Source organism: Loxodonta africana, chromosome 3 (assembly GCF_030014295.1).
Source record: "Loxodonta africana isolate mLoxAfr1 chromosome 3, mLoxAfr1.hap2, whole genome shotgun sequence".
NCBI classification, from domain to species: Eukaryota; Metazoa; Chordata; class Mammalia; order Proboscidea; family Elephantidae; genus Loxodonta; species Loxodonta africana.
The window spans coordinates 63,079,142-63,105,553 of NC_087344.1; the positions used below are offsets into that span (position 1 = coordinate 63,079,142).

Consider the following 26,412-nt stretch of genomic DNA (forward strand, 5'->3'; position numbering starts at 1 on the left):
TTGCATGTACAGAAAATAAGTCAGTTAGAAACCAGGGGTGGGGCCGTGAGGGTAGAGCCTTCTTCACAGCTGCTGGTCAGTCTCATTTAGAAAAACAGTTAAAGCAGATATAGAATTCTTATTTGCATGTTATTTTATTAGCTTTGTCTCAGAACTAGTTCTTTCATTCTAGACCTCACTTAACCTTCTGGAGTTGTCAAAAACATCTTTGAACCAGTTTCCTCTCCCAAAAGAAATAGCTGATCAAGCTGGCCAAAAAAAGCGCCACAGGCCTTTGGAAAGTCTCATCTTGAAGTCAAATGGTAGATATTCAACTCAGTTACATGATCACATACTGCTAAGGATTCAAGGTTGAGGTCCATTTTATAATCCACTTATTAACGGCAACACTAGATACTTTAGAGACTATTTAAATCAATCTTCACAACAAGCCTATGAAGAAATAACATTGTTCTCTCTTAATAAATGGGGAAATGGAGGTTCTCAGAGCTGATGTAGCTCGTTGAAGATCCTAACTCAAAACGGGGACAGCCGGATTCAAAGCCAAGTCTTAGTATGCTACGCTGCCTCAGATGATAATTACACCAGCTTAGAAAGAAAAAAAAAAATATTTCCACAAGTTACTGCAGTAAGAACTGTTTTATTAAACATATGGATACACTTATCTAGTACAAAGCACAGTAATATTTCTTCCTTCCCCTCTTCTGCCCTGCTGGGCCGTCACTCCAGGACCTCACATCCATACAACATGCTTTTGGCAGCAGTCAGGACAAGAGGCCAAAGGAAAGTGCAATTCTGAAAGTAACTCCACGTGACCAAAGTGAGAAACAAAGAACAGGCAGAGGTTAGTAGGTGTCTCGGCTAGCTCTCTGACACTGGGCTCTAGTCCTGTTCATTTTCTCTCAACAAGAAACATTTTAGGAAGAGGAGCTCCCAAGCGAGCATTTATTTAGTAATACTGCCCAATTCTTTTGGTAGTATCCCTCTCCCAATTCCATCTATCCTGATGTTGAACTAGCTTATCTGTTGCCTTTCCAAGATTCCACCTTGGTTTACATCCCTGTCAACTGCCCATCCTCCCCTGAGGTTCAAAAAACAAAAATAAAAATAAACAGCAAGTTTCAAAAGGATGTTAGCTGAGACTTTTTATAGATGAAACCTACTTCCTAGAAGTCAAATGACCAAAAACATATGCATAGCTGCAGATTGTGAAAATAGATTCAGCTAGGAAATATCTTAGGTCCCCAAGTAGGTCTAGTTATTCTGCGTCTGTGGACTTAAAATGATCATCATCCACAGTAGAATAGATGTGTCCCTCGTTGCTAAGAAAATCCACGGCTTGCCTAGAAAAGAAAAAAGAAAACAATACAGGCACATTTTCCGATCAATGAAGAAAGAAAACCATCTTCTGGAAAAAGCTAAATTTGTAAGCTTCACTCACCTCTCCACTTTCTAACTTGGCTAAGAATTCACAGCCATTTTGTTCATCAAAGGCCCTCACAGGAAGAAATGCCAGTAAAACAGCAAAACTGAGATTATCCATGGAGACATGGCTACTGAGACTGCCTTGGATTCCTTGCCCCAAATTGTGTACAGGCAAGAATACACTGAGACCCTCATTTCAATACCAGCCTAAGCCAAGTGAAACAAGGATCTAAAGCTGCGATCCAGCTTGCACACAAATATGCTATAATAAATAGTTATCTTTAGGGTGGCAGGGCCAATATGGCGGAATAGCCAGATGCTTCCAGCGATCTCTCTTACAACACAGGCCCAAAAAATCAAGTGAAACGATTATATTTGTGACAAGCTAGGAGCCCTGAACATCAAAGGCAAAGTCAGAAAATAGACTGTGTGGCAGGGGGTGAGAGAGGCGGTTCAGAAGCAGAGAGAAGCTGCTGGACCTGAATCGTTGGGATCCCTTAGGCACCATTCCTGGGGTGTGGCTGTGGCAGGCCGGTAAGTAGGGTTCGGCCGCAGTTTCCTCAGGGAGAAGCAGCCAGCTGCGCAGCCTACTCACACCTCCAGAACCAGAGAAGGATGGCACTCTTGGCAAAAGCTAAGCACTTGTGTATATTTTACCATGCCCCCCACACCCAAACCGAGTTCAGTGGCCGTTGACTTCCCTGGGCCTGGGATAGGCCCATATGAGCACCCTGAGTCATGCTCTCAGCCTTGGAGAAGAAATAAGTTCACATAAGGGGGAAAAGATAATTTGCAAGCTCCACTAACCGGGAGAGCTCAGGACAGAAGCAGCTCCTGTCCAGGCATAAACGGTCCATGGACTTTGAATACCTTTCCCCCCTGCATGGACCTGTGTGGGCCTATTTCAGGAAAATGGGCCCTTGGTGGCAGGCTGCAACTGTTTAAGCTGTGCAGTGGAGAAGTGAGTGCTTGATATTTGACACCGCTTTGCCTATTATACAGGGTCCTCACCTACCCACATCAGGGGCCTAAGGACCGGTAGCTTTACCCACATCACCCAGCCACCTGCAACAGGGGTCCAAGGATAACTGGTACCTCCCAGTCCTTACAACCAAAAACACTGGGTGCCCATGGTCTGTCTGCAGAACCCACCCACCTATACACTCTAGGGAACAGGGATGCTCTTTCCTCAGAGACATTCGGGTGACAGTTCTCAGCCCCCTACCTTGTTCAGAGCATGACCCCCTGCTGCAATCAGATATCAGTACCTACATCAAACACATCTGCCCCTCTAAGACTGTACAACAGAGATTGTATCACACACTTGATGATCAGCTACCTGGACACCTCAGCTGAATCCACACAAGAAAGGTGAATGGACTCATAAGCTCATATACCTGATAACAGCTCTAGCCATCTGGTGACAGGACATCAGAGCTCCAAAGGCGAAAATAATCAAGCTAGCTCACTCAAGCAACCCATTTGGGCAAGTCAAAACAAAACAAAGCAAGAAACTAGGATACAGTAAGCAAACATAAAATAGACTAATATAACAACTTATAGATGGATCGGAGACAACAGTCAATATCAAACCACATAAAGAAACAGACCATGACCACTTCAACAAGCTCTCAAAACACAGAATCAAAGGATCTTCTGGATGAAGGTGCCTTCTTGGAATTACTGGATGCAGAATTAAAAAGATTAACATACAGAACTCTTCAAGGCATAAGGAAGGAGATCAGACAATATGCAGAACAAGCCAAGGAACACACAGACAGACCAGTTTAAGAAATTAAAAAGGTTATTCAAGAACATAAGGAAGAATTTAATAAGCTCCAAGAATCCATAGGGAGCAATCAGAAATTCAGAAGATTACCAATAAAACTACAGAATTAGACAACTCAATAGAAAGTCAGAGGAGCAGAATTGAGCAAGTGGAAGGCAGAATTGGTGAGCTTGAAGATAAAGCACTTGGCACCAACATATCTGGAAAAAAATCAGATAAAAGAATTAAAAAAAAAATGAAGAAACCTTAAGAATCATATGGGATTCTATCAAGAGAAATAACCTATGGAGTGACTGGAATACCAGAGCAGGAAGGGATAACAAAATATAGAGAGAATAGTTGAAGATTTGTTGGCAGAAAACTTCCCCAATATCGTGAAAGATGAGAAGATATCTATCCAAGACGCTCATCGAACTCCACATAAGGTAGATTTTAAAAGAAAGTCACCAAGACATATAATCAAACTTGCTAAAACCAAAGGTAAAGAGAGAATTTTAAGAGCAGCTAGGGAAAAACGAAAAGTCACCTACAAAGGAGAGTCAATAAGAATAAGCTTGGACTACTCGGCAGAAACCATGCAGGCAAGAAGGCAGTGGGATGACATATACATAAGCACTAAAGGAAAAAAACTGCCAGCTAAGAATCATATATCCAGCAAAACTGTCTCTCAAATATGAAAGTGAAATTAGGATATTTCCAGATAAACAGAAGTTTAGGGAATTCATAAAAACCCAACCAAAACTACAAGAAGTACTAAAAGGAGTTCTTTGGTTAGAAAACCAATAATATCAGGTTATCAACCCAAGACTAGAATACTGGACAGAGCAATCAGACGTTAACCCAGACAGGAAAGCCACAAAAATAAATCAAGATTAAAAAACACTCAAAACAGGGAAGCAGCAATGTCATTACGTAAAAGAAACCATTAATAAAGAGAAACTAAGAAATGCAGTCATAGATCTTCCATATGGAGAGGAAGACAAGGCAATATAAAGAAATAAAAGTTAGGTTTAAACTTAGAAATATAGGGGTAAATATTAAGGTAACCATAAAGGAGACTGACTATCCTACTCATCAAAATTAAATACAAGAAAAAAATACAGACTCAGTAGAAACAAAATCAACAACAATAAATAAGAGGAAAAAACAATACAAAAAGATAAACTACTCAGCACAAAAAATTAAGTGGGAAAAAGAAGCTGTCAACAACACACACAAAAAGACATCAAAATGACAGCACTAATCTCATACCTATCCATAATTACGCTGAATGTAAATGGACCAAAAGCACCGATAAAGAGACAGAGTGGCAGAATGGATAAAAAACATGATCCGTCTATATGCTGCCTACAAGAGACACATCTTAGACTTAGAGACACGAACTAGAACTCAAAGGATGGAAAAAAATATATCAAGCAAACAACAAGCAAAAAAGACCAGAAGTGGCAATATTAATTTCTGACAAAACAGACAATAGACGCAGGAGACTATGTTGGCATCTCCTGTCTAAAGGGAAGATGAGAGGGTAGGGGGGTCAGAAGTTGGCCAAATGGACACGAAAAGAGTGGAGGGAAGGAGTGTGCTGTCTCATTAGGTGGAGAGCAATTACGAGTATACAGCAAGGTGTTTATAAATTTTTGTATGAGAGTCTGACTTGATTTGTACTTTCACTTACAGAACAATTAAAAAAAAAAAAGTTGTCTTTAAAAGTTTTCCTCCAGCCCACACCCCCTACATCAATGCTGTAGCTCCCCAGAAGACACTGCATGAAGGAAAGGAAAGGTCTTTCCAAGAACAGTATGACAGCTTCAAATGCTTCAAGGTCCTCAGTGTCAGTAACACAATACCAACAGTAACAATTTATAGAGTACCTACTATGTGCCAGTGATTCTATACTCCATCATCACAGCATCTGAGACAGGAATTATTTACTTTACAGGACGGGAAACAGAATTAGACCTGAGCATTTCTTTACCATCTAGGCCTAGAATAGCAACTGACTTAGCGTAACAAATAACCATCACAAGGACCAAAATACTCAGTCTGTTTGATTAGCTCATTACATTGGAAATCAGGAGGCTGCTTGCCTAAAACAGGATCAGAACAAGGGTGTTGGAAGGTCTGAGTGTCTAAAGACTTTAGGTCCAGATGGCCCGATGCAACCATCTCCACAGTGGGGACAGTAATGCCAGTGGGACTGTATCATTTTAAGTCCATGAGCTAAAGACCTGACTCCTCCAAACTAAGTCCCAAAATCATACTCCCAGTACGTAATAGGTATTCAAATATTTATGAGTGCTGGGATGGGGAGCACCATCTTTGGCACTCCTGTTTCTATTTGTCCATGGAAAACCCAATTCCGTTCTATTAATAAGGTTGCAGTTAACAGATAGTTTTGTTTTTTGTAACTCGTTTCTCATCAGCAGGAAACTGGTGAGGTGAAAAGAGTACAATTCTGAAGTCTTAGGAAACCCTGGTGGCGTAGCGGTTAAGCGCTACGGCTGATAACCAAAAGGTCAGCAGTTTGAATCTGCCAGGCGCTTCTTGGAAACTCTACAGGGCAGTTCTACTCTGTCCTATAGGGTCGCTATGAGTTGGAATTGACTCGACGACAGTGGGTTTAGCTTATAAAAATCAAATACTCACTTGATTGAGACTGCACTCATGTACTGGAGCTGAGTCTTGAGATCATCAAAGTTCAATCCTTCAGGTCTTGGGCAAGCTTTGATCAAATTTAGCACCTGAAGAGTCAAATAAGACAAAAATTCTAGCAACAAGGCATGAACCAGCTTCCCTTTACAAAAAAGGCTGCAGGAAAGAAACTGAGGTAGGTACTCAGACATCCTTAGAATCATTAAGGGAACACTGAAATTTAGGACTGTTTGTGTTTCACATTTCTGAAGCCATTTAGGTGGAATTTACCTGGTTTTGGGCCACGGTGAGGCCATTTACAGGAATGAAGCTATTTGCACCAAAGTTCCCTGCTTCACCCATTCCTGGATTGCTGATAGGTGCTCTCCCTACTGAAGGCTGTTAAAAAATAAGTTCACAGCATTAGAAAATTCACCAATTAAACAGTCTTTACTATTTCAAACAGCTTATTAATAAACAGTTAATAAAAAAACAATTTAAGCAACGTTTTCCCAGTAACAATTTCCTGCGTTAGAAGGGACATCTGTTATCTAACGAGCATTTCATAGGAAGGTAAAATAACTCTTATGAAGCACATAATACCAAGGACAGAGAAAAGTGCCTCTAGGCTTCTTGCTTTCTTTGTGATGTGGTAGAGAAACCAGAGGAAAAATGGAATGGAGATGAAAATTACCTGGAGATCTGCTACAATGATTTCCTTGGGGCTCAATCACTCACACATTTATTGAGTGCCAGCTAGGCACAAAGCATTACAGGAGAGAAGACAGCCTCCTATATAGTCTCTATCTAGTATAAAAGCAAATAGTCTAGAATCACAATTTTTATTTCTTTTCTCTTTAATCACTACTTAGTCTACTACTATTTAGATTCTCCTCAAATATACCTCTGAAACTGTTCTCAACAATGTTACCAAGGATTTTCAATCTACATCATATCCAACAGTTTCTGTCACTCCGCATACTAACTGGCCTCTCAGAAGCTGACACTGCTGACCACTCTTCTTCTTTTTTTAAATTCTTTTTTCTTTTTTGGTGGTAATGTACACAACCAGACATACATCCACTCGTAACTGCTACATGAACAATTCAATAACATTGGTTACATACCTCACGCTATGTCACCATGCATTCTATCTCTACCCATATTGTTTCATCACCATTAATTTTGGCTCTCTGACCCTTAAAGTTCTCATCTGTGCTTTAGATAAACTGTTGTCAGTTTACACTCATTAAAAAAAAAAAAACCAAATCCATCGCACTCTAGTTGATTCTGACTCATAGCGATGCTACAGGACAGAGTAGAACTGCCTCAGAGTTTCCAAGGAGTGGCTGGTGGATTCAAACTGCTGACCTTTTGGTTAGCTCTTAACCACACTTATACAGGTATTTCTTTATATTAGTGCTATGCTTGAAGCAAACATTCTTTATTAATTGGGCTAAACTGTTGTTTAGTTTAACAATGGATTGATGGGATAGTTTTGGTTCAAGGTTTAAAGATTATTTCTGGGCATTAGACTCAGGGCTCCCCCAGTCTCAATTAAGTCTGGTTCCCGTATGAGTTTCCTCCTTTTGATAAGAATCTACTGACTGGCTGTATATACTCTTCTAGCTCTCCACGTACCTCTCAAACTATACTCAGTCTCTCTCATCAGCCTCTTCTGTCCCCCCAAAGGCTGATAGTTCCCCTAAAATTTCATCCCAGACCTCCTTCTAGACCACAGATCTTTATTCTCATCTATCTACTAGATATCTTCACCTGGGTATCTCACAGACGCTTCAAAATAAGATGCATCGCTTTCCTTACCAAACCTGATTGCCTTGTTATATTCCATTTCAATTTGTAAACCTAAACCCGATTCTGCAGACCTCAGTCATCTGGGAGTCTCCACTTCCTCATCTTCTACCATCTGTCACCATAGCCTATTAATACAATCTTCAGTGTAGCCAGTTGATCCTTACCACCTTTGGTCTCCTACTGGTAACTCAGCCTCTAGTCTCTCCTACTCCACTCAACCCCCCACACTGCTACCAACTAATAACCCCCTCTGATCATGACACTCTGCTTAAAGCTTTCAGTGGCTCTCTCTACCGTGGTAAAAAAAAAAAAGAACTCCTAGACACAGTATTCAAGACCCATCATCACAACTAGATTTCCAAATCTATGTTTTATTCTTGACCACTCTTTTTTAACACACTTTACTTCTCAGTTGCACTGAACTTCTTGCCATCCTCAAACATGCCTCTGACCTGAACATGTTGTTGCCTGTATGGTAGGCTCCTCCCCTTCTCTCTCTGGCAACCACTCTTCTCATCCTTCAAAGCCCAACTTAATTGTCCCAGTGTTTGTAAAGCCTTCTGCAACATCTCCAAGTCAACTTAGTCATGGTCTTCCTTCTCAGCTCTCACAGCATTTGGCCCACATCCTATCATAGCACCCATCACGTTATTTGCCCTTCAAGTCCTTTTATCTTGGCACAGTGCCTGGTAGACAGTACATGCCGAGTCAGCGTTTACTCTATTGAACTGAGTAAGAACGACAGAGGATCAAATATGTCCAGTGCCCTGTGGTAGAACATGAGGACAAATGCCATCCAGTCAGGTATAATTCAGTTATTCATTCAACAAATGTTCATTAAATGCCTACTGCTTGAAAGAAGGAACAAAACAAAAATTATGGTTCTTTGTTTTCAGGATAGAAGCCTTCAGACTGCCTGCTGATGAAACAGGAGTCTTACTTTTAATGACCCAGTAATACTGAGCTGAATGCTGTTTTTCACAGAATATCTTTGCTGAAATGACCTTACTCCGTTTCAGGTTAGATAACCAAGCTGAGAGCTGAGTGAACAGTGGACATGTAAGGCCGGAACTCAGATCTGGGCTACAGATAGAACTTGGGGGAGTCATCAGTGTGTAGTGTTGCGTGCCCCAACTCATGTATCTTTTAAGACTTGGTTTAGGCATCACCTTCTCCAGGGGGCCTTTCTTGTGATAAGGCAAAGATAGAAAATACATACCTGTGCTTCCCAATAACACTGCTTAAGTGATCTGAACCCCCTTCACTTAATGAAAGTTCTTTAAGCAAAGAAAGGATTGCCTTGTTTACTCAATATAATTGTCTATGCTCAGTTTCTACTTTCTAGCCTCCCATTCTCACTTTAAAACCATTTTTTATCATGTAATATTTGATACATATATATGTTGTGAAATACAGTAATAAAAGAAATACCCTAAACTTTCCACATAATCCTATTCTCTTTAACCCACTTTTCCCGCCACCCTGGGGAAAGCTCTCTTTTGAAGATCAAGACCTCCACATTTCCAAACCCAACAACAGACTTCTCTGTATCTTACTTAACTTCTAGGCAGCACTCAACAATCAATCTCCACCCGCTCCTTCTTGAAATATTCTTTTCTTACTTTCTACTGAATCACATTTCCTGGTTTTCCTCCTGTCTACCTGGCAACTTCTTAGACTTTCACTGGATCCTATTCTGCTCCCGGATTTCTAAAGGTTAGTGTGTCCCAGAGCTCAGTCCTCTTACCTTTAATTCCCAGTTATCTCATCCAAGGCTTTAAATATCAGTCGGAATTGACTTGACAGCACACAACACCACACACTGATGCCTCCCCAAAGTTCTATCTCTAGCCCTGATCTGCGTTCCAGCCTTATATATCCACTGTCCACTTGTCTCAGCTTGGGTATCTAACTGACATACTATACTTCGTAAGTCTAATACAGAACTCTTGGTTTTACCCTCCAAACCTGCTCCTTCACCTAGCTGCTCAAGCCTCAAACCTAGAGGGTCATTCTTGAACAGTCCCTTTTCTTTTCTATTTTTTGTTGTTGTTCAGAATATACACGGAACATAACACCAATTCAACTACTTCCACCTGTACAATTCAGTGACACTGATTACATTCTTAAGCTACGCAACCACTCTCACTCTCCTTTTCCAAAGTGTTCTTCCCCCACAACCCTCCCTTTTCTTTATACCTTCTATTTATTCCACCAATAGGTCCTGCCAGCTCTACCTTTGAAACATATTGGAATTTAACCACTTCCTACCCCAGCTGCTGCTACTTTTCACCTAAATTACTTCAGATGTCCCATAGTCTGTTCTCTATAAAGCAGCCAGTGATCTTCTCAAAAGGTAAATCAGACCACATTACTCCCTGGTCAGAACCTTCCAGGGGCTTACTACCAATAAGAATGAAGTTCAAACTCAACCACGGCCTATAAAGCCCTACATGACCTGGTGCTGTTTCCTCACCACTTCTTCTACCATTTGATCACTCACTTCACTCCAGGCACCCTGGCCTTCTCGCTGGCCTCAGATGTATCACGCTTGCTCTAGCCCATGACTTCTGCACGTTCTTTTCCCTCTGCTTGGAATGCTCGTCACCCAAGTATCTGCACTATTTGTTCCCTCATCTTATTCATGTTCTTGTTCAGATGTCTCCTCCTCAGACAGCACTATCCTGACCCCTCTCTAAAATTGTACCTTCCCTCCTCTCCCTCACTCTCTTCCCCTGCTCTGCTTTATCTCAGAGCACCTATACCTACCTAAAAGTATTTATTTGTTTTCTTGATTATCACCCATTTCTCTTCGAGAATGTAAGTGTAAGGCAGAGACTTTATCTTGTTCACTGCTGTATTCCAAGGGCCTAGAATACTGATTGATATATATAGGCTCAGTAAATATTGTTCAAACGAAGGAATGAATAAGTTAATTTATCTCTGTACTTTCCAGTGCTTAACAAAGCACTTGGCATAGAGTAGGATGGTAGAACATTCTTAATGGCTCATCAATCTCCAGTCTCTCCTGCTGTACCCAATCCTTCAATCTGCCACCAGAACTATCTGAAGACTTTCTAACACTAGAATCAACAAACTCTTTGCGTGGTGCTAGATGAACCTGCTGGGCTGAATTCACAGACCAGAAAATAATGCTATGGAGTAATTTCAGTATGAACCAAGAAATACAATTTCAGAGATAAAATTATGGTGCACAACTTTTCATCAAGCAGCAAAACTTCCTAGTTGGGGTTTTTTCTGAATATGATCTGAAATCCCGTAGCTAAGAGCTCACACTATCATTATGTATCCATATCTGAAGGCTGTGTTAGGCCCTAGATGTCTCAGCCAGTGGGGTCATTTAAAGGAACAGCAATTCTGACAGAAACATGAGTGCTTCATCTGAAATGAAATAAAATAGCGAGCCCATGAAGAAAATGTTTTGACGACTGACTGATACCTTTTGACTCAATCTTCAAAGTGTCAAGGAAATCAAAGCTAGAGCACAAAAGCAGTCTATGTTCTTCTAGAGAAGAGAGAAAAGTCCTACCGTGAAGGCACTCACCTGGTTGTTAGACTTGCTGAGCATCATGTGTGCATTGACTACTTCCAGGATATGTGCGGTGAACTCATTCATATCCTCCAGGGGCATGATTTTAAAGGCTACCAGGCTTTTTTTGTTCTATTAAAATAAAAGAGAAAGACATGAATAAAAGACAAGCACATTCAAGTCAATTTCATGTCAAAAGATGTGGTTCTTTTCTGGTAATGATATTTTGCCAAGGTGGAAAAAAATGTGTGTTATATAGTAATTTTAACTCAGGGTCAATCCAAATACAGTTAATCATGGGGGATCAAACAAACAAAACCAGCTCAGAGATGTTCAACGACTTGTTCAGGGTTACACTACCAAGCAGTCTTGTCTCCTGACTTCAAATTCAGTGTTTTCCTTTCTACACCTAATGAACTCACAGCTGGAAACTGCAGGCGAAGATCCTGTTTTTTTCCTACCTATCTGTATTACATTAAGCTGAAAAACAGTTATTTTCTTCTTAAAAATGATGAAAAAACTTCAATATCCTCCCATTAAACATGGACAGACTAAGTCTTAAGTATCCTAAACTCAGACGTAAACCCAGGAAATGCTTGACCCAAAAATATTTTAACTGTCGCTTTATTCTGACTTTACCTGAAAAGATCTCAGGTGGCCAGCCACTTTCACATATGTTTCTGGAGGAACCACAGTGTTTTCACCACTTGGATCCTAACAGACAAAAATACAATCATATCACAAAGTTTTCAGCAACGTTGGTAAAAGCCTCTTTAAAATTTCTAAATTATGAACAGAATGTTATAAACTAGAAGAACTAATATGGCACCAACTACCTAGTCTGCTTTGCCTTTTTGGATTTTACTGTTTTGTAAAATCGGGAATTATAACAAAAATATTTCTAAAGGTAATTTTCAATTCCAAAATTCTACTTTATGCACATCATACAAAAAAAAAAAAAAACTCCTCCAGTGCTTTCAGGCACATAATCTTTCTTGTGGAAATATTTATTGGCACAATTCTACTTTTGGGAACTTAATGAAATTATTAAAAGAATGTGCATTAAGATTTAACTGTAGTATTTATCGTAGTTTACATCACTAAAAAACTTAAACTAACCTAAATATCTAACAATAGGCACACATTCATATAATGGGATATTACATAACTATTAAAAATGATATTGTAGAATCCTATTTATAGTCTAAGAAGACCAGCCATGAAGAAAGAAAGTTGACTGCAAAACTGTACATACAGTGTGATCCCATGTGGGGTAAAATACACACCAAAATGTTAACAGAGAAAATTACAAATGATTTTAATATTTCTGTAGAATATGCAGATATTATTTATAAGGAAAAATATTAGCTGATTTTTAAAGTTCTTTTCTATTATAAAATACACGATTAAAAAAAAAAACTGGAAAATGGTATAATAACTAGTCTCCATTCACCTGGAGCAACAAAGAAAGGCGAGTCAGGAGTAGGAGAAGGAAATGGAAAGTGTGGCTAATTGCTCTATGAACAACTGCCTCCTTTGCCACGAGACCAGAAGAACTGGATGGTGCCCAGCTATCATTACTGAACATTTTGAACAAGGATTCTACAGAAAAATTCTGATCAAAAGGGGAAAAATGCAGAACAGAACTGCAAATTTTCATGGAATCCAGACATTCTGGAGCCATGGAGGCCGGACGAACCCCTGAAACTATTGCTCTGAGATAATCTTTAAACCTTAAAGCAAAAAATCCCCTGAAGTCTTCTTTAAACATGATAAAAAAAAAGAGAAAAATTTTAAGTAAAGAATGTCTGCCTTGAGCACTGTGCTGTTTTAATGGGATCAAATTCACAACAGCAACTTGAAATATTAGACAGGAAACTTAGGGGGCAGTGAGTTTATGTCAATGAGAGTTGAACAGCTCAGAAAAGCAGAGTAGGAATGGTTGCACAACTTGAAGAACGTAATCAATGTCACTGAATTGTTAAACTGACATATGTTCTGCTGTATATATTTTCAACAATAACAAAAAACTAGAAAATAAAGTATACGTATTTAAAAATAAAAAATATTCCTATCACCTGGAGATAATCAACATATTTTTTTTGCATTTCACTATATCTATTATTTATACAGCTGGCTTTATACCACAGACAAAACTCTGTAATCCCACTCAGAACATCTTAAAACCACTTGGGAAAAGTAAAAGTGGATCTCTGTTTTCTTCCTTTTACCAAAATATATTTTAAATGGATCAAAGATTTAATTGTTTAAAAAAAAGAAACCATATATAATAGAAAATATGAACAATTAAAAAAATAATTTGAGATTACAGAAAACTTTTCAAAGTCAGAAGACAAAAACTAAAGAAACTTTGCATAATTATTATGAAAGGTTAATATTTTTCAAGCTCTTATAAACAAAAATAAATAGAGTCCGAGGGCCAGGTAAGGGAGGTAAAATCAAAGAACTTAAAAGAGAGAATTTACAAAAATCACAATGAACACTGTTGCTGTTGTCAGACGCCCTCAAGTCAGTTCTGACATAGAGAGACCCTCCAGGACAGAGTAGAACTGCCCCATAGAGTTTCTAAGGAGCATCTGGTGGATTTGAACTGCCAACCTTTTGGTTAGCAGCTGAGCTCTTAACCACTACACTACCGGGGCTCCCAATGAACATTAAACATACTTAAAAAAAAAGGAAAAAAATCAATGAACATTAAAAATACTAAAAAAAATTCAATCTCGCTAAAACCAAAGAAATACAAATAAAAAATGAGAAATTCTCATTGACAAGACTGGATTTTTTTCAAACTATCATATTTGCAAAAATTTAGAAGATTCACAGAATCCACTGTTAGGGTATGGGGAACTGAACACTCTCATGTATTGTTTAAATGCAAATTGATACTTTCATGAAAGACAGGAAAAAAAGTAAAAGTATAAATGTTAAAAAAGCAAAACTTAATGTTTCCCTCCAGAAAACCTACTTTTAGGAATTCAACTTAAGGAGAACCACCCAAACTCACGAAAAGACGCATACAAAAAGATACTCATCAGGGCAACATCTATAATAGCAAATAATTGGAAACAAACCAAGTGCTCCCTGATTGAGTCTACTCTTAAGGGATAATGTATCCCTACAATGGAATAGGCAGTCACTAAAAATGATGACACAAATCTGTATTTATTAAGAAATCAGTTTCACAACAGTTTTCAGTGAAAAGAGCAGGTTATAGGGCAGCTGCATATTGTATTATCCCTTTCACATGAAACTGTATACATACACCTGAATTTATAGATATGCAGGGAGAGATGTCTCAAAGGTATTTACCAAAATGGACTGTAACAGTAGTCATTTCTGCAAGGTGGAATTTCAGGGAATTTTTAAATTAACAAAATTATACAAGTAAGCATGGGGCATTTTATATGAGCATGTGGTATTAGGCAACTGTAGTATCTATCTCCCCACTTAATGGCAGGGACTATCTTTTTACTCTTTGTATTCCTGGAATCAAGCACTGTCTGGTTCAGAATAGGTATGCCAGTAGTATCTGCTGAATGAATTAACTTCTATTTTTCTGAGGGGAAGCAGCTACCAAGTTAATTCTCCACAGCTTTCTTGTGCTGAAGTAAAAATAACAAAGTTTTTCTTTATTAACCGAACTTTCTGTAATGAACATATTTTTAAAACAAGAATAAAAAAAAAAACAAGGTGCCTTCTGCCCAATTAAAAAAAAAAAGGCACAGTCTTTCAGTGTATTTTTTTCTACATGTATATACTCATATACATGCTGCTCTGAAAATATGGGATCATACCATGCATACTATCTCGTAGCATGCTTTTCCCCTCCAAGAATTTATGGTAAACACTGCTCTGTGACAATACATACATTTCCACATCATTTGATGTATTTTATAAAGATAACATGATTTACTTAATAATCCCCATTGCTAGCATTCTAAGATTGCTTCAGATTTTATTATTATAAACAATGCTACAAATCAACATTTTTATAGTTGACTTTTACACATTTTAGATTATTTCCTTAATGTAAACCCCTAGGAGTGGCAACATCTTTATGACTGACGATTTCGATACAGGCTGATTTCTGAGACAGGTTATACCAATGGGTAGGACGGTACCCACTTTCCTAGAAAATAACAACAAATCATTCAACAAATATTTATTAAGTGTCTACCAAATGCCAGGCACTATTCTAGCTGCTGCTCTCACCAGAGCTAGACATTGTCATTCTTTTTTCCTGTACCCATTTAGTAAGATAAAAACGGTGTCTTGATGTTTATTAAACCTGCTTCTGTTAACTAGTATGCTGATGAACATTCTTGTTGCTGCTATTTGCCCTTTGTCTCTTATGAATTATTTGTGCATCTTCTTTGCCCATTTTTCTAAGGTGCAGCTACATTTGTTTGTAAGAGCTTTTACTAATGAAAATTTAAAAATGTTTGTAATACGTTACACATATTTTTCCCATTCATCTAAACAATATTAACTCAGGTTAAAAGCACTGTTCCTGATGGTGGGGATACAGTGGTGAACAGGATGAAATGCCTGGTCTCATGTAGTTTACATTCTAGTGTCTCTTGTCACTTGCTTTTTAACTTTGTTTTTAGTATTTGGGAAGTTTAGAAGTTTAAAACTTTTATGTAATCCAATCTATTAACCTTTTATTTTAGGGTTCTCTTTAGGATGTCTTGCTTATGTATTATTCTTAAAACAAGAACAACTTAAAAAGTTAGACTATATAAAAGTTCAGCATCTTTGAAGTCCCAAAGTAACCCAGCCCTGATTCAAAAACAACCACTTACATCTGTGTCAACCCACTGGCGAACATCCATGGGTGCAGCTGTCATGTCATCTATTTTGTAAACAATGTTGGTTGGTGCCTTTTCTGCATGTCTAATTATCCCCACGATAGTGACCTAGGTCAGAAGAAAAAAGGTTGGTTTTCCTGGGAATCAAAGCAAAACTTGTATTTATTATTTATTTTTTATTGTACTTTAGATGAAGGTTTACAGAACAAACTGGTTTCTCATTGAAAAGTTAGTACATAATTAGATAGTAGAAAAGAACTATTTTAGGTGAAAGGAAAGACAACACACAATACAGGAAAGGTCAACACAACTGGACTAAACCAAAAGCAAAGATGTTTCCTGAATAAAACCGAATGATTCGAGGCCAGACTAGCAGGGATGGGGGTCTGGGGACCATGGTTTCAGGGGACATCTAGATCAACTGGCATAAGAAAACATTCTTCACCCCACTTTGGAGAGTGGCATCTGGGGTCTTAAACGCTAGCAAGTAGCCATCTAAGATGCATCAATTGGTCTCAACCTACCTGAAGCAAAGGAGAATGAAGAACATCAAAGACACAACGTAATTATGAGCCCAAGAGACAGAAAAGGCCATATAAATCAGAGACTACATCAGCCTGAGACTAGAACTAGGCGGTGCCCGGCTACAATCCGTGACTGCCCTGACAGGGAACACAGCAGAGAATCCCTGGTGGAGCAGGAGAACAGTGGGATGCAGATCTCAAATTCTTGTAAAAAGACCAGACTTAATGGTCTGACTGAGACTATAGGGACCCTAGAGGTCACAGTCCCCGGACTTTCTATTAGCCCAAAACTGGAACCATTCCTGAAGCCAACTTTTCAAACAGGGATTGGACTGGACGATAAGACAGAAAATAATATTTGTAAGGAGCGAGGTTCTTGGCTCAAGTGGAAACATGAGGCTATGTGGGCAGCTCCTGTCTGGAAGTGAGAAGGCAGAGGGGGACAAGAGCTGGCTGAATGGAGACGGGGAATAGAGGGTGGAGAGGAGGAGTGTGCTGTCTCATTAGGGGCAGAGCAGCTAGGAGCACACAGCTGGTGTATGTAAGTTTTTGTACGAGAGTCTGCCTTGATTTGTAAAGCACTTAAGGCACAATAAAAAATTAATTAAATTAAATAAAATAGAACACATTATTTTACAACATTGGTTAACAACCCCATGACGTCAACACTTTCCATTTTCAAACTTGGGTTCCCTATTACCTGCTCTCCTGTCTCCTCCTGCCTTCTAGTCCTTGCCCCAGAGCTGTGCCCCTTTAATCTTAGTTTGTTTTATGGGTCTGTCCCATCTTTGGCTGAAGGGTAAACCTTAGGAGTGACTTCATTCCTGAGTTGAAAGGGTGTCCGGGATCCATACTCTTGGGGTTTCTCCAGTCTCTGTCAGGCCAGCAAGTCAGGTCTATCTTTTTGAGTTAGTATTTTGTTCTACGTTTTTCTCCAGCTCTGTCTGGGACCCTCTACTGTGATCCCTATCAGAACAGTCAGTGGTGGTAGCCGGGAACCATCTAGTTGTTCTAGACTCAGTTGGGTGGCGGCCGTGGTAGATGTGGTCTGTTAGTCCTCTGGACTAATCTTTCCTTTGTATCTTTAGTTCTTCATTTTTCCTTGCTCCCGAAGGGGTGAGAGTTTTCTTCATTTTTCCTTGCTCCCGAAGGGTTGAGACCAGTGGAGTATCCTAGAGGGTCGCTCACAGGCTTTTAAGATCCCAGACGCTACTCACCAAAGTAGAACGTAGAACATTTTCTTTATAAACTGTGTTATGCCAGTTGAGCTAGATGTTCCGCAAGACCATGGTTCCCATAGCCCTTAGCCCAGAAATTTAGTCCCTCAGGGAGTTTGGATATGTCCATGGAGCTTCCATGACCTTGCCTTGCACAAGTTGTCAGACTTACATATTTTTTAAAACTTACATAAAAAATAAGTCTTACTACATTCTTCACATGATTAAATGACTCTTCCACAAATTCTTTTACATACCTGTGAAATCTCAACATTGCCAATTTTGAACACTTCATCAACCAGAGTGGCAGAAAGCAGCTGGGATATGGTACAGGGTACAATGTGCTGGGCTCGGGCTCTCTAAAAAGAAAAAGTATGCATAAATTCAATTAAGAAAAGAATAACTACCACTCATTTAACACCTGCTATTTTTATTTTTATGGTATTAAGGGAGCCTTGACGGCACAGTGGTTAAGAGCTAACCAAAACACTGGCAGTTTATATCCACCAGCCGCTCCTTAGAAACCCCATGGGGCAGTTCTACTTTGTCCTATAGGGTCCCTACGAGTCAGAACTGACTTGATGACAACAAGTTTTTTAGCTTTATGGTGTTAAGGAAGGAGCTCTGGTGGCACAGTGGTTAAAGCACTTGGCTACTGAGAAGTTGACAGCTGGAACCCGCCAGCCACTCCACGGGAGAAATATGTGGCAGTCTGCTTCCCTAAAGATTTACAGCCTTGGAAACTCTGTGGACAGTTCTAGTCTGTCCTTTAGGGTCGCTATGAGTCAGAATTGACTTGAAGGCAGTGGGTTTGGTTTTGGTGGGTTATAGTCGGAATTGACTCGATGGCACTAGGTGGGTTTAGTGTTAAGGAGCCCTGGTGGTACAATGGTTAAGCACTCAGCTAACCAAAAGGTCAGGGGTTTGAACCCACCAGCCGCTCTGCAGAAGATGGGGCAGTCTGGTTCCGTAAAGATTTACAGCTTTAGAAACCTTTTAAGGCAGTTCTACTCTGTCCTATACGGTCACCGTGAGTCAGAATCAAATCAATGGCAACAGGTACATGCCAAGCACTTTACATGTATATAACATCAAAGCTTCAAAACGAAGCTCATTAACCCTGCTCTACAGAGATGGAAACCAAGGTCATATAGCTAATATATACCAGAATAAGAATTCATATTAAGTTTGTCTGAATCTCAAGCTCCTCGTGAATGGGTAAGTTCATGTTGCACTGGGAATTCACCACAATGAGGCAGCCAGAGTGCGACAGCATATGAAAGCGTAATGTGCTGCCAGAGACAGCTCTAAGAGGAAACCCCAGCCTCAGGCTGGAGGCAGGCTAGAGTTGGTATTCAAGCCACCAACAAGATGAGATGTTATTGGGAAAAGGTCTGAAAATGCCCAGGAGAGGCAGCACTTTAGAGAGAATTGCTCCAGGCCTTGGATAAAATACAACAAAAAGTTAAAAAGTATAGCTTCCTTTAGGGAAGATGTTGTGACAGTCACCACACTGGACATCTTAAAGGGAAGAAACAGAATGAGGATGGCAAAAGCATGTTCAGTGAGGACACTCAAATCACACCCTACCACAGCCTGGCAATACTGTAAACTCTTATTTCTGCCTACCAAGGTAAACTGAATAATATAAAGATGGGGTAGAATTTGCCCTTGAGTAACTCCTAATTTAGGGAAGATACAAATGTAAACAACAAACCTGATCTTGATATACTACAGAATTACACATGCTATGCCATCTCAGAAAAACTCACTAATTCTGCCTAGGGAATTTCAAAAAGTCTCTCCAGCATTTGAGCTGGACTTTGATGCATGAGAATTTTGATAGTGGAAAAACAGTGGGTAAAGGACGGGCATTCTAGTCTAAGGGCTCACAGAGGGACTATGTATGAGGCAGAAAAGCCACGGAAGATTAAACATTAGAATCCTTCCTTTCCAAAATCAATAAAAAGTAACTTAATAACTGTAAGACAGAACATAATAGACTTCATGGATTTAGCAGTCCCAGCTTTGACTTAAAAGATTCATGCTGCTGGCAATGTTTCACTTTGCTGAAGCATAATTTTGAACGATGAGTACCCGGAATTGGTATGAAGTAAGCCTAGCTAACCGCTATGTCACGAAGAAGGAGACTAAGCTTGGGGGTTAAGGTTACAACCCGAATGCAGTCAACAACAACCACTCAAGAGTAGTGTGCTCTTGGACATGTTTCTTAACTCATATGCACATTAGTTTCCTCAGCTGTTCAACTGGGAATGATAAAGTCAGGAAAATTAAATGCAATAATACGGTAATATACTTAGAATATTGCCTGGAACATCATAAGCACTCAGCATTAGCAGTTTTATTAACTATTGCTCCTCACTGCTCATACCTGCAATAACCTTCAAAAGGATGTGAAGGAATCTAGTATGTTTTCCCATTTTACTTTATTGTATCCACAGGTGAAGTTATGATACATCAGTATTCACAAACGTAGAATCTACACAGGCCCCAGGATTTTTCTCTCACAAATAATGTACTATATTTTCTGTTTTCACCTATCACAGCTGAGATTCTCATCACGTCTTCAGTATTAAGAAAACTAAGAGCCAGTATGGTAACGGTGGCAAAAACATGGATTCAGAGCCAGATGGTCCTGCAGACCTTATAAAAATGGTGGTTTCATATCGTACTGTCAGAGTTGCCTGTGGTTCATTGTCAACTATGAAAAAATACTTGACAGCAACTGATATACATTATATATTTCAACAACTTGAAGAATAGATATTTTACAGAAGAGGTGGTAACGTGTCCAGGGCTTAGCAGCTAGGATTTGAACATAGGTCTGCAGGACTGTTTGGCTCTGAATCCACGTTTTTGCCATACTGGCTCTTAGTTTGGTTCAACCAAATGTAACAGGTTCATACTCAACAGGGGATATTTTAGACAGGCACATTTATCTAATTTACTGTAGAAAAAGCACTAGATTCAAAAACATGACCTCTGGGTTTGAGTCCCCAACTTGTGACTAAGCTATCTTAATACACAGTCTGAGCTAGGGATTCTGAGATAAATAAAAGGACGAGAACCAGTATCTATCCACTTGTTTTCTCCTTCACAACCCCAAGGAAGACAAAGCTAGAAGACTGGAATCTCCTCTGGTCTTCCTGGGAAAAAGAAAATTACAATTAGAGAAAAGGCTGCCCACCAGATTTTGTATTTGCACAGCATCATGTGTGCACTGTCCTGGTTTTAGCTATTTACTAGCTTTGTAACCTTGGGTAGTTCCTTCACCTCCCTGAGCCTCTGCTGTACGATGGAGTAAACAAAAAGGATTATATGAAATAGTACATATAAAAATATAAACAAAAAATACCGAAACCCGTTGCCATAGTTGATTTTGACTCATAGCGACCCTACAGGAAAGAGAACTACTCCATAGGGTTTCCAAAGAGCGGCTGGTGGATTCGAATTGCCCTTTGGCTAGCAGCCCTAGCTCTTAACCACTGCACCAACAGGGCTCCTATGTAATATAATATATCAAGTCCCAACCTTGTGAGGCATATATTATCAACCCCATTTAATAAGTCCAAAACTGACTCCCAAGTAAAGTGTCAGAGCAAGAAAACACAGGTCTATTTGACTTCAAAACCCATGTTCTTCCCCCCACCCCTATTCCGTGTTTCACCTCCTGGCTACGTGAATACATGAAGAGTGCAAAATATGCATTAAATACAAGTTCAGAGTTTTCCCACGGATTCATGGCTATTTCGATAAATTTCAAAATAAAGCCAAGGAAACAATGGATGCAAAATTAGGGAAGATTTCATTTTTAAAACTTACAGCACCTAACTACAGAAAACATGAGCAATAACCGGTAATTACCGAACCAGTTCATATTTAATACCCTTCATATGCCGCATAAATTTTCTCTCATAGACGAGTTACGAGCTTTAGAACAGGATAGAATAAAACGAAACACCCTTTGAACCTACTGATTTCTTTTCAGCTTGAGTAGGTGTGGGCGACCCAAAGCCCCCCGGGGACTGTGTGTAGCCGCCGGCGCCACCATAGGCGGAGCTGCCATAGTTTTCAAATCCACCTGTTTCAAACAACACTATCAGTATCTGCGCCGCTTTCCAGGCCTCTGAAAATTCCACAAGTCCTTACAAACCTCACCCCTCTCAAACACTCCCACCGTCTCCCGAATGTTCCTCAGCACCTTTCCCCGCCCCGCGAACTCCCCCGCCCGCCTCTCCGGTTCCTGCCCCTTCCCCCTCCCGATGTCTCTCCGTCCCCAGGCTCTCCGTCCCGCTAAATCCTCCTCGCGATTCTCAGTCTCCTCCGCCCCACCCATATTTACTATTCCACATTTTGGTAGTGACTCCGTCAGGATCCAATCTAGTGAGTCGGCGGGGCACCTCAGGGCCCTACTGCTGTCGCAGCGGCGTATCTACTTTTCGCTGGCGCCACAAACTCCTTCCCGCGAACGACGGAGCCAATCAGCGTCCAGGACGCTTCTACCTTCCGCCAATCAAAGCTCGCGAATCCTACGCTTCTTCCTGTCTTCTCTGGCCCTGTTTCTGAAAACTCGCTCTTTGCTCCCTGAGGGGCCGGAAGCTGCGAGACCGGCCTAGCAGACGGAAGCGGAAAGCCGGAAGATGGCCCAAGAAAACAACCAATCAAAATAATAGTTCTAAATTCTAGGCCGCATAACCCCACCCCTGCCAAATGAGTGACATTTACGTCACTTCCTTTGCTGGGCGCCTTCCTGTTCCCGCCAAACTGTCACCATTTTGACGCCCTAGCCTAAAGCGGTATGGTGAAATTCTTGCCTCTGCGCTCATAACCCGCGTATTTGCACACCCCAGGGACTCACAGTAGTAGCCTTGTAGCACCTCCTGGGATTGTTTGTTCTTCTCCAGAAGGAGCCAAGTTCTGTCCCTGTTTAGCGACTCTGTTTTTGTGATTCTTCCTAGCGAGGCCATAAGACACTTACATCCTCTTCCCCATGATGCCTTTTCCCCAACTCAGTGTAAATCCAGGCCCGACATCCATCTCAAAAGACAGCCATTTTATATTCCAGTATTCTTTAAATAGTATGATTGTGCCCCTCCTATAGAGAGTGGACAATGTCTGGTTTGCTCTAAGCACTACTAGATTATTAGATTTTTTTTTTTCCATTTATTTACTTGAAAATATTTGATGCCTCCTGTTCCAGGCTCTGTGCTGGACACTGGGATTTAACAGTAAATATACTAGACATGGTCCCTGGGCATTTATAAAATTGCAGGCACTGTCTTAAGCATTTTACGTTTATTAACTCAACCCTATAAGGTTTTTCTTTTTTTTATAAGGTAGGTAGTGTTATTGTCTCCTCATTTAGGAGATAAAATTGAAGCCGTTATTTCCTGTCCTTGAGCATAAAGAATTCAACCTAGCTGGAGCTGGACTCCTAGGGACACATCAACTGGGCCCTGAGGTATAAAAACAATAGCTAGGACAATCTTGGAAAACGTCTTTTAGGGAAACTCTCACATACACGCAGCACTAAAGACCCACACATGTTCCACTCTTATGTCTTTTTATTAGGGTTTAGTAAATAGTAGGAGTTGTTGGACCAATGAAGACTCTTCTGACTGTCATCACTGAAACCCCTACCAATGATTATTAAGAAAAACAATTTAAAACGTAGAATCATGATAATTTAGCAGTTTTTAGCCAGTATGTGAAAAGATGAAGCTTTCAGCGATTTTATCCATTCATAATGTTAATATATACTGATGATTCTGTAATATTCCTTGGACTTGGGCAGACATGGCTCTGGCAGCATGCATGCCCATTTTCCACTTTTGTGTCTTCAAAAATATGCTGAATAAAACCTTTCTTTTTGCTTTACTATCACTTTCTGGTAATTTTACCCTAGGACACCCCCATTTTACAGAAGAGAAAACTGAGTCTGCATCCAAAGCCAGCAAGTCTGATTCCATCAACCAGTGCAATTACTATACCTCCTAGAACATCTCAGAACTGGGTCACACGCTTAAATGACCACTGGGGACAGTCAGTAAAACCGTAAATGTAATGGACTGGATAACAGAGGAACTAAATTTTCACTTTTTTTCACCAGAGTAAGACGAATAACCACCTAAGCATAATGATAAATCGTTACTGATATATAAAGAGTATGAGCCCAGTGTTGCCAGCTTTTTAGTAGAAGCCAGATATCTGGATTTTTATGTGAAAATTTTTGAACCGTAAGCTTTTGCAAATTAATCATTTAAAAAAGACTGTTACCCAGGGCCCCTATCTCAGTTGAACCCAACCAGATCCGTGACGCCCAATAAGACTATTTGAAGCAGCCTGGAGTCACACAAGCAAATTAATTTTGCCGGCAGCTAGCAAAAGGAAACAGTATGGGCTAGAACCTTCGGAGAGACTGTCTCCCCGATTTGCCTAAGAGCCAACTATTTAAGGGTTTAGACAAGGAGGGGTATTGATGTTTATTCATGAGGTTTTCGGGGGAAAGGGCGGAGATTTCTGAGGAAGGGTTGGGTTAGGTAAATGCAGGTGCACATGTGGCACTTCTTCAAGATGGAAGTCCTTTGGTTCCCCTTGACATGACTCATTATGGGATGTGATACAGGCGCACTGGTTTTCTTTGTCACATCGCCCGCTTCTGCGGGCTCGGGAAGGCCAAACAGTGGTCACTCTTAACTTCTTTTGCATGTGCTCTGCACCTGTGGAGACCTGCAAGCTCTACGTCAACAATTTATTTGCAACATCCTAGAACATTTCAGTTCGTGTCACCCCGCAGCTGAAACATTCTGCCCCACAGGGCCTGTGCGTTCCGTTCTAATCTCCAGGCGGTGGGTTATGGTTGCACCAGTGCCAGTAGGTCAGGTTGTTTATTCTACTGTCTGTCCTGTTCGACCTTTTCCCAGTCTATGTGCTGGGGGCCCAACCAGTCTGCTTCAGCCTAATCCTGTCTCAAGACCGTGTGGGCCAAACAAAAGATACTTGGGAGCCAGATGTTGCTTGTGTGTCATCTCTTTCTTATATAAATTCTGTAAGCTTCCAAACCATGACTGAGAATTAAACAAGATATAGCCAAAGACAGAAGTCTGAGGCAGAAACGAGATGACATTATTATATTAATCCTAAAGTGATTAGAACATACATAGTATGACAAGTAAAAGCGTATTTATGGGAATATTAGGATAAAATGTTATAAATTAAGACTATTCTGGGAAATTTAAGATGTTAGGTTAATCTACCTCATTTCGGGTTCTACTAGTTATAAATTCAGCTGAGGAGAGTATACGCTTAAAAATAAAATCCAAAGTGAAGCCAGAATGTCTTAACTTAGAGCATAATAACCATCAAAATATGATTTCACATCTTTTCAAGACCTCCATGAGCAGGTAAGTTGAATAGAGGGTTCAGGTCTGAATCAGCATTAAAATAGCATTTCCCTTTTTTTGGTGTGTGTGTAGTAATTTCATCTCTCAAGGTTTGGTTTTAATTGGGAGCCTTCCTGTCACATAGAAGGGATTTCTTTAATTACCCTCTTCCAGGTAGGGGCATAGTTCATTATTCCCAGACTTGGGACTGCTAGGGAAATTGCAGCAAGAGTGAGTAGAAGAGAAATTATCTTTTAAAACAATCTGGTGTTTATTGAGTACATACCACGTGCCAGGTACATCCATTATATCTGTGCTAGGTGCTCAATATGCATTCTCTCTGAATGTTTTTGATCTACAGTTATAATCCCCGAGGTCATTTTGCCTCCGCTTTATGAATACAAATATTTTCATCAGAATTGTTCTGACATTGATGGATTTTTCATTGAGACTTAATTCTCTGTTCAGTTTTCTATACAGTTCAATTTAGTGATTTCTAATTTTTTTTCCACTTTTCTTTTTTTACAATTATTTGTATGTGGATCAATTCTTTCCTGGGCGAATTTTACAATGAGGGTTTAATTCATCGTTTAAATTTGATCCATGCCCAATTTTACACATCTGGTACTGTAGTTTTATGGGTGCGCATTATCTATCAAGTACAATTTGATTCAGGGTGACTTTTTGCAGTTTCCAACATTATACATAAGATGTGATTTTTTCCTTTCTTTTTTTGGGTGGGGGGGGCTAAGACAAATGTTACTGGGTGGAGTTTTTGTCATTTTCTGTTTTATATGGTCCTGATTATTTCTACCAGTAATGGTCATTATGAATTGGCTAATACTGATAGAATTCTCTATTACTGATGGAGAGGCTCTTATATGTACAGAAGAACATCCACAACTATTTGTTTAATGTTCAATTTATTAAATTCTTTTAGCCAATAAAACCTGAAACCAACCTTTTGAGTATGTGAACATTGTTTACAGACTCAACTAAATATCCTTAAAATTTTAAACTGCAGTTAAAGTTTTAGTATGACTGATTCTTATGAACATATCAAATATCTGTAAGAGCAGACAACACATACCAAAACAATCGTTTATTGTGAAGCTAATGAAGCTTACGTTTCAGAGTCCTTTGCTTGATGGCCCCTCCCAAGGCCCCTTCTTTTCTCTAGATAAAGGACCACACAAATTACATCAGCTTCAGGCCCCACAAAAATT

At 39.9% G+C, this 26,412-nt stretch overlaps 1 protein-coding gene across 2 annotated transcripts; it reads right to left on the reverse strand.

Annotated features, from left to right (window-relative positions):
* Positions 1 to 624: 624 nt before the first annotated feature.
* On the reverse strand, positions 625 to 22,305 carry RPA2 (replication protein A2). Of its 2 annotated transcripts, XM_003415429.4 has the most exons (9): positions 22,147 to 22,305; positions 21,779 to 21,885; positions 18,041 to 18,142; positions 16,037 to 16,150; positions 11,850 to 11,924; positions 11,226 to 11,342; positions 6,137 to 6,244; positions 5,861 to 5,955; positions 625 to 1,343 (listed from the first exon to the last, which is right to left on the reverse strand). In XM_003415429.4, the coding sequence occupies exons 1-9, from the start codon at positions 22,154 to 22,156 to the stop codon at positions 1,259 to 1,261; spliced, it is 813 nt and encodes a 270-aa protein (XP_003415477.1). In that variant the 5' UTR covers positions 22,157 to 22,305; the 3' UTR covers positions 625 to 1,258. The 2 variants fall into 2 exon arrangements, with proteins under 2 accessions (XP_003415477.1, XP_064137636.1); XM_064281566.1 differs by lacking the exon at positions 21,779 to 21,885 and having other exon boundaries at positions 22,147 to 22,296.
* Between the last annotated feature and the right edge of the window lie 4,107 nt (positions 22,306 to 26,412).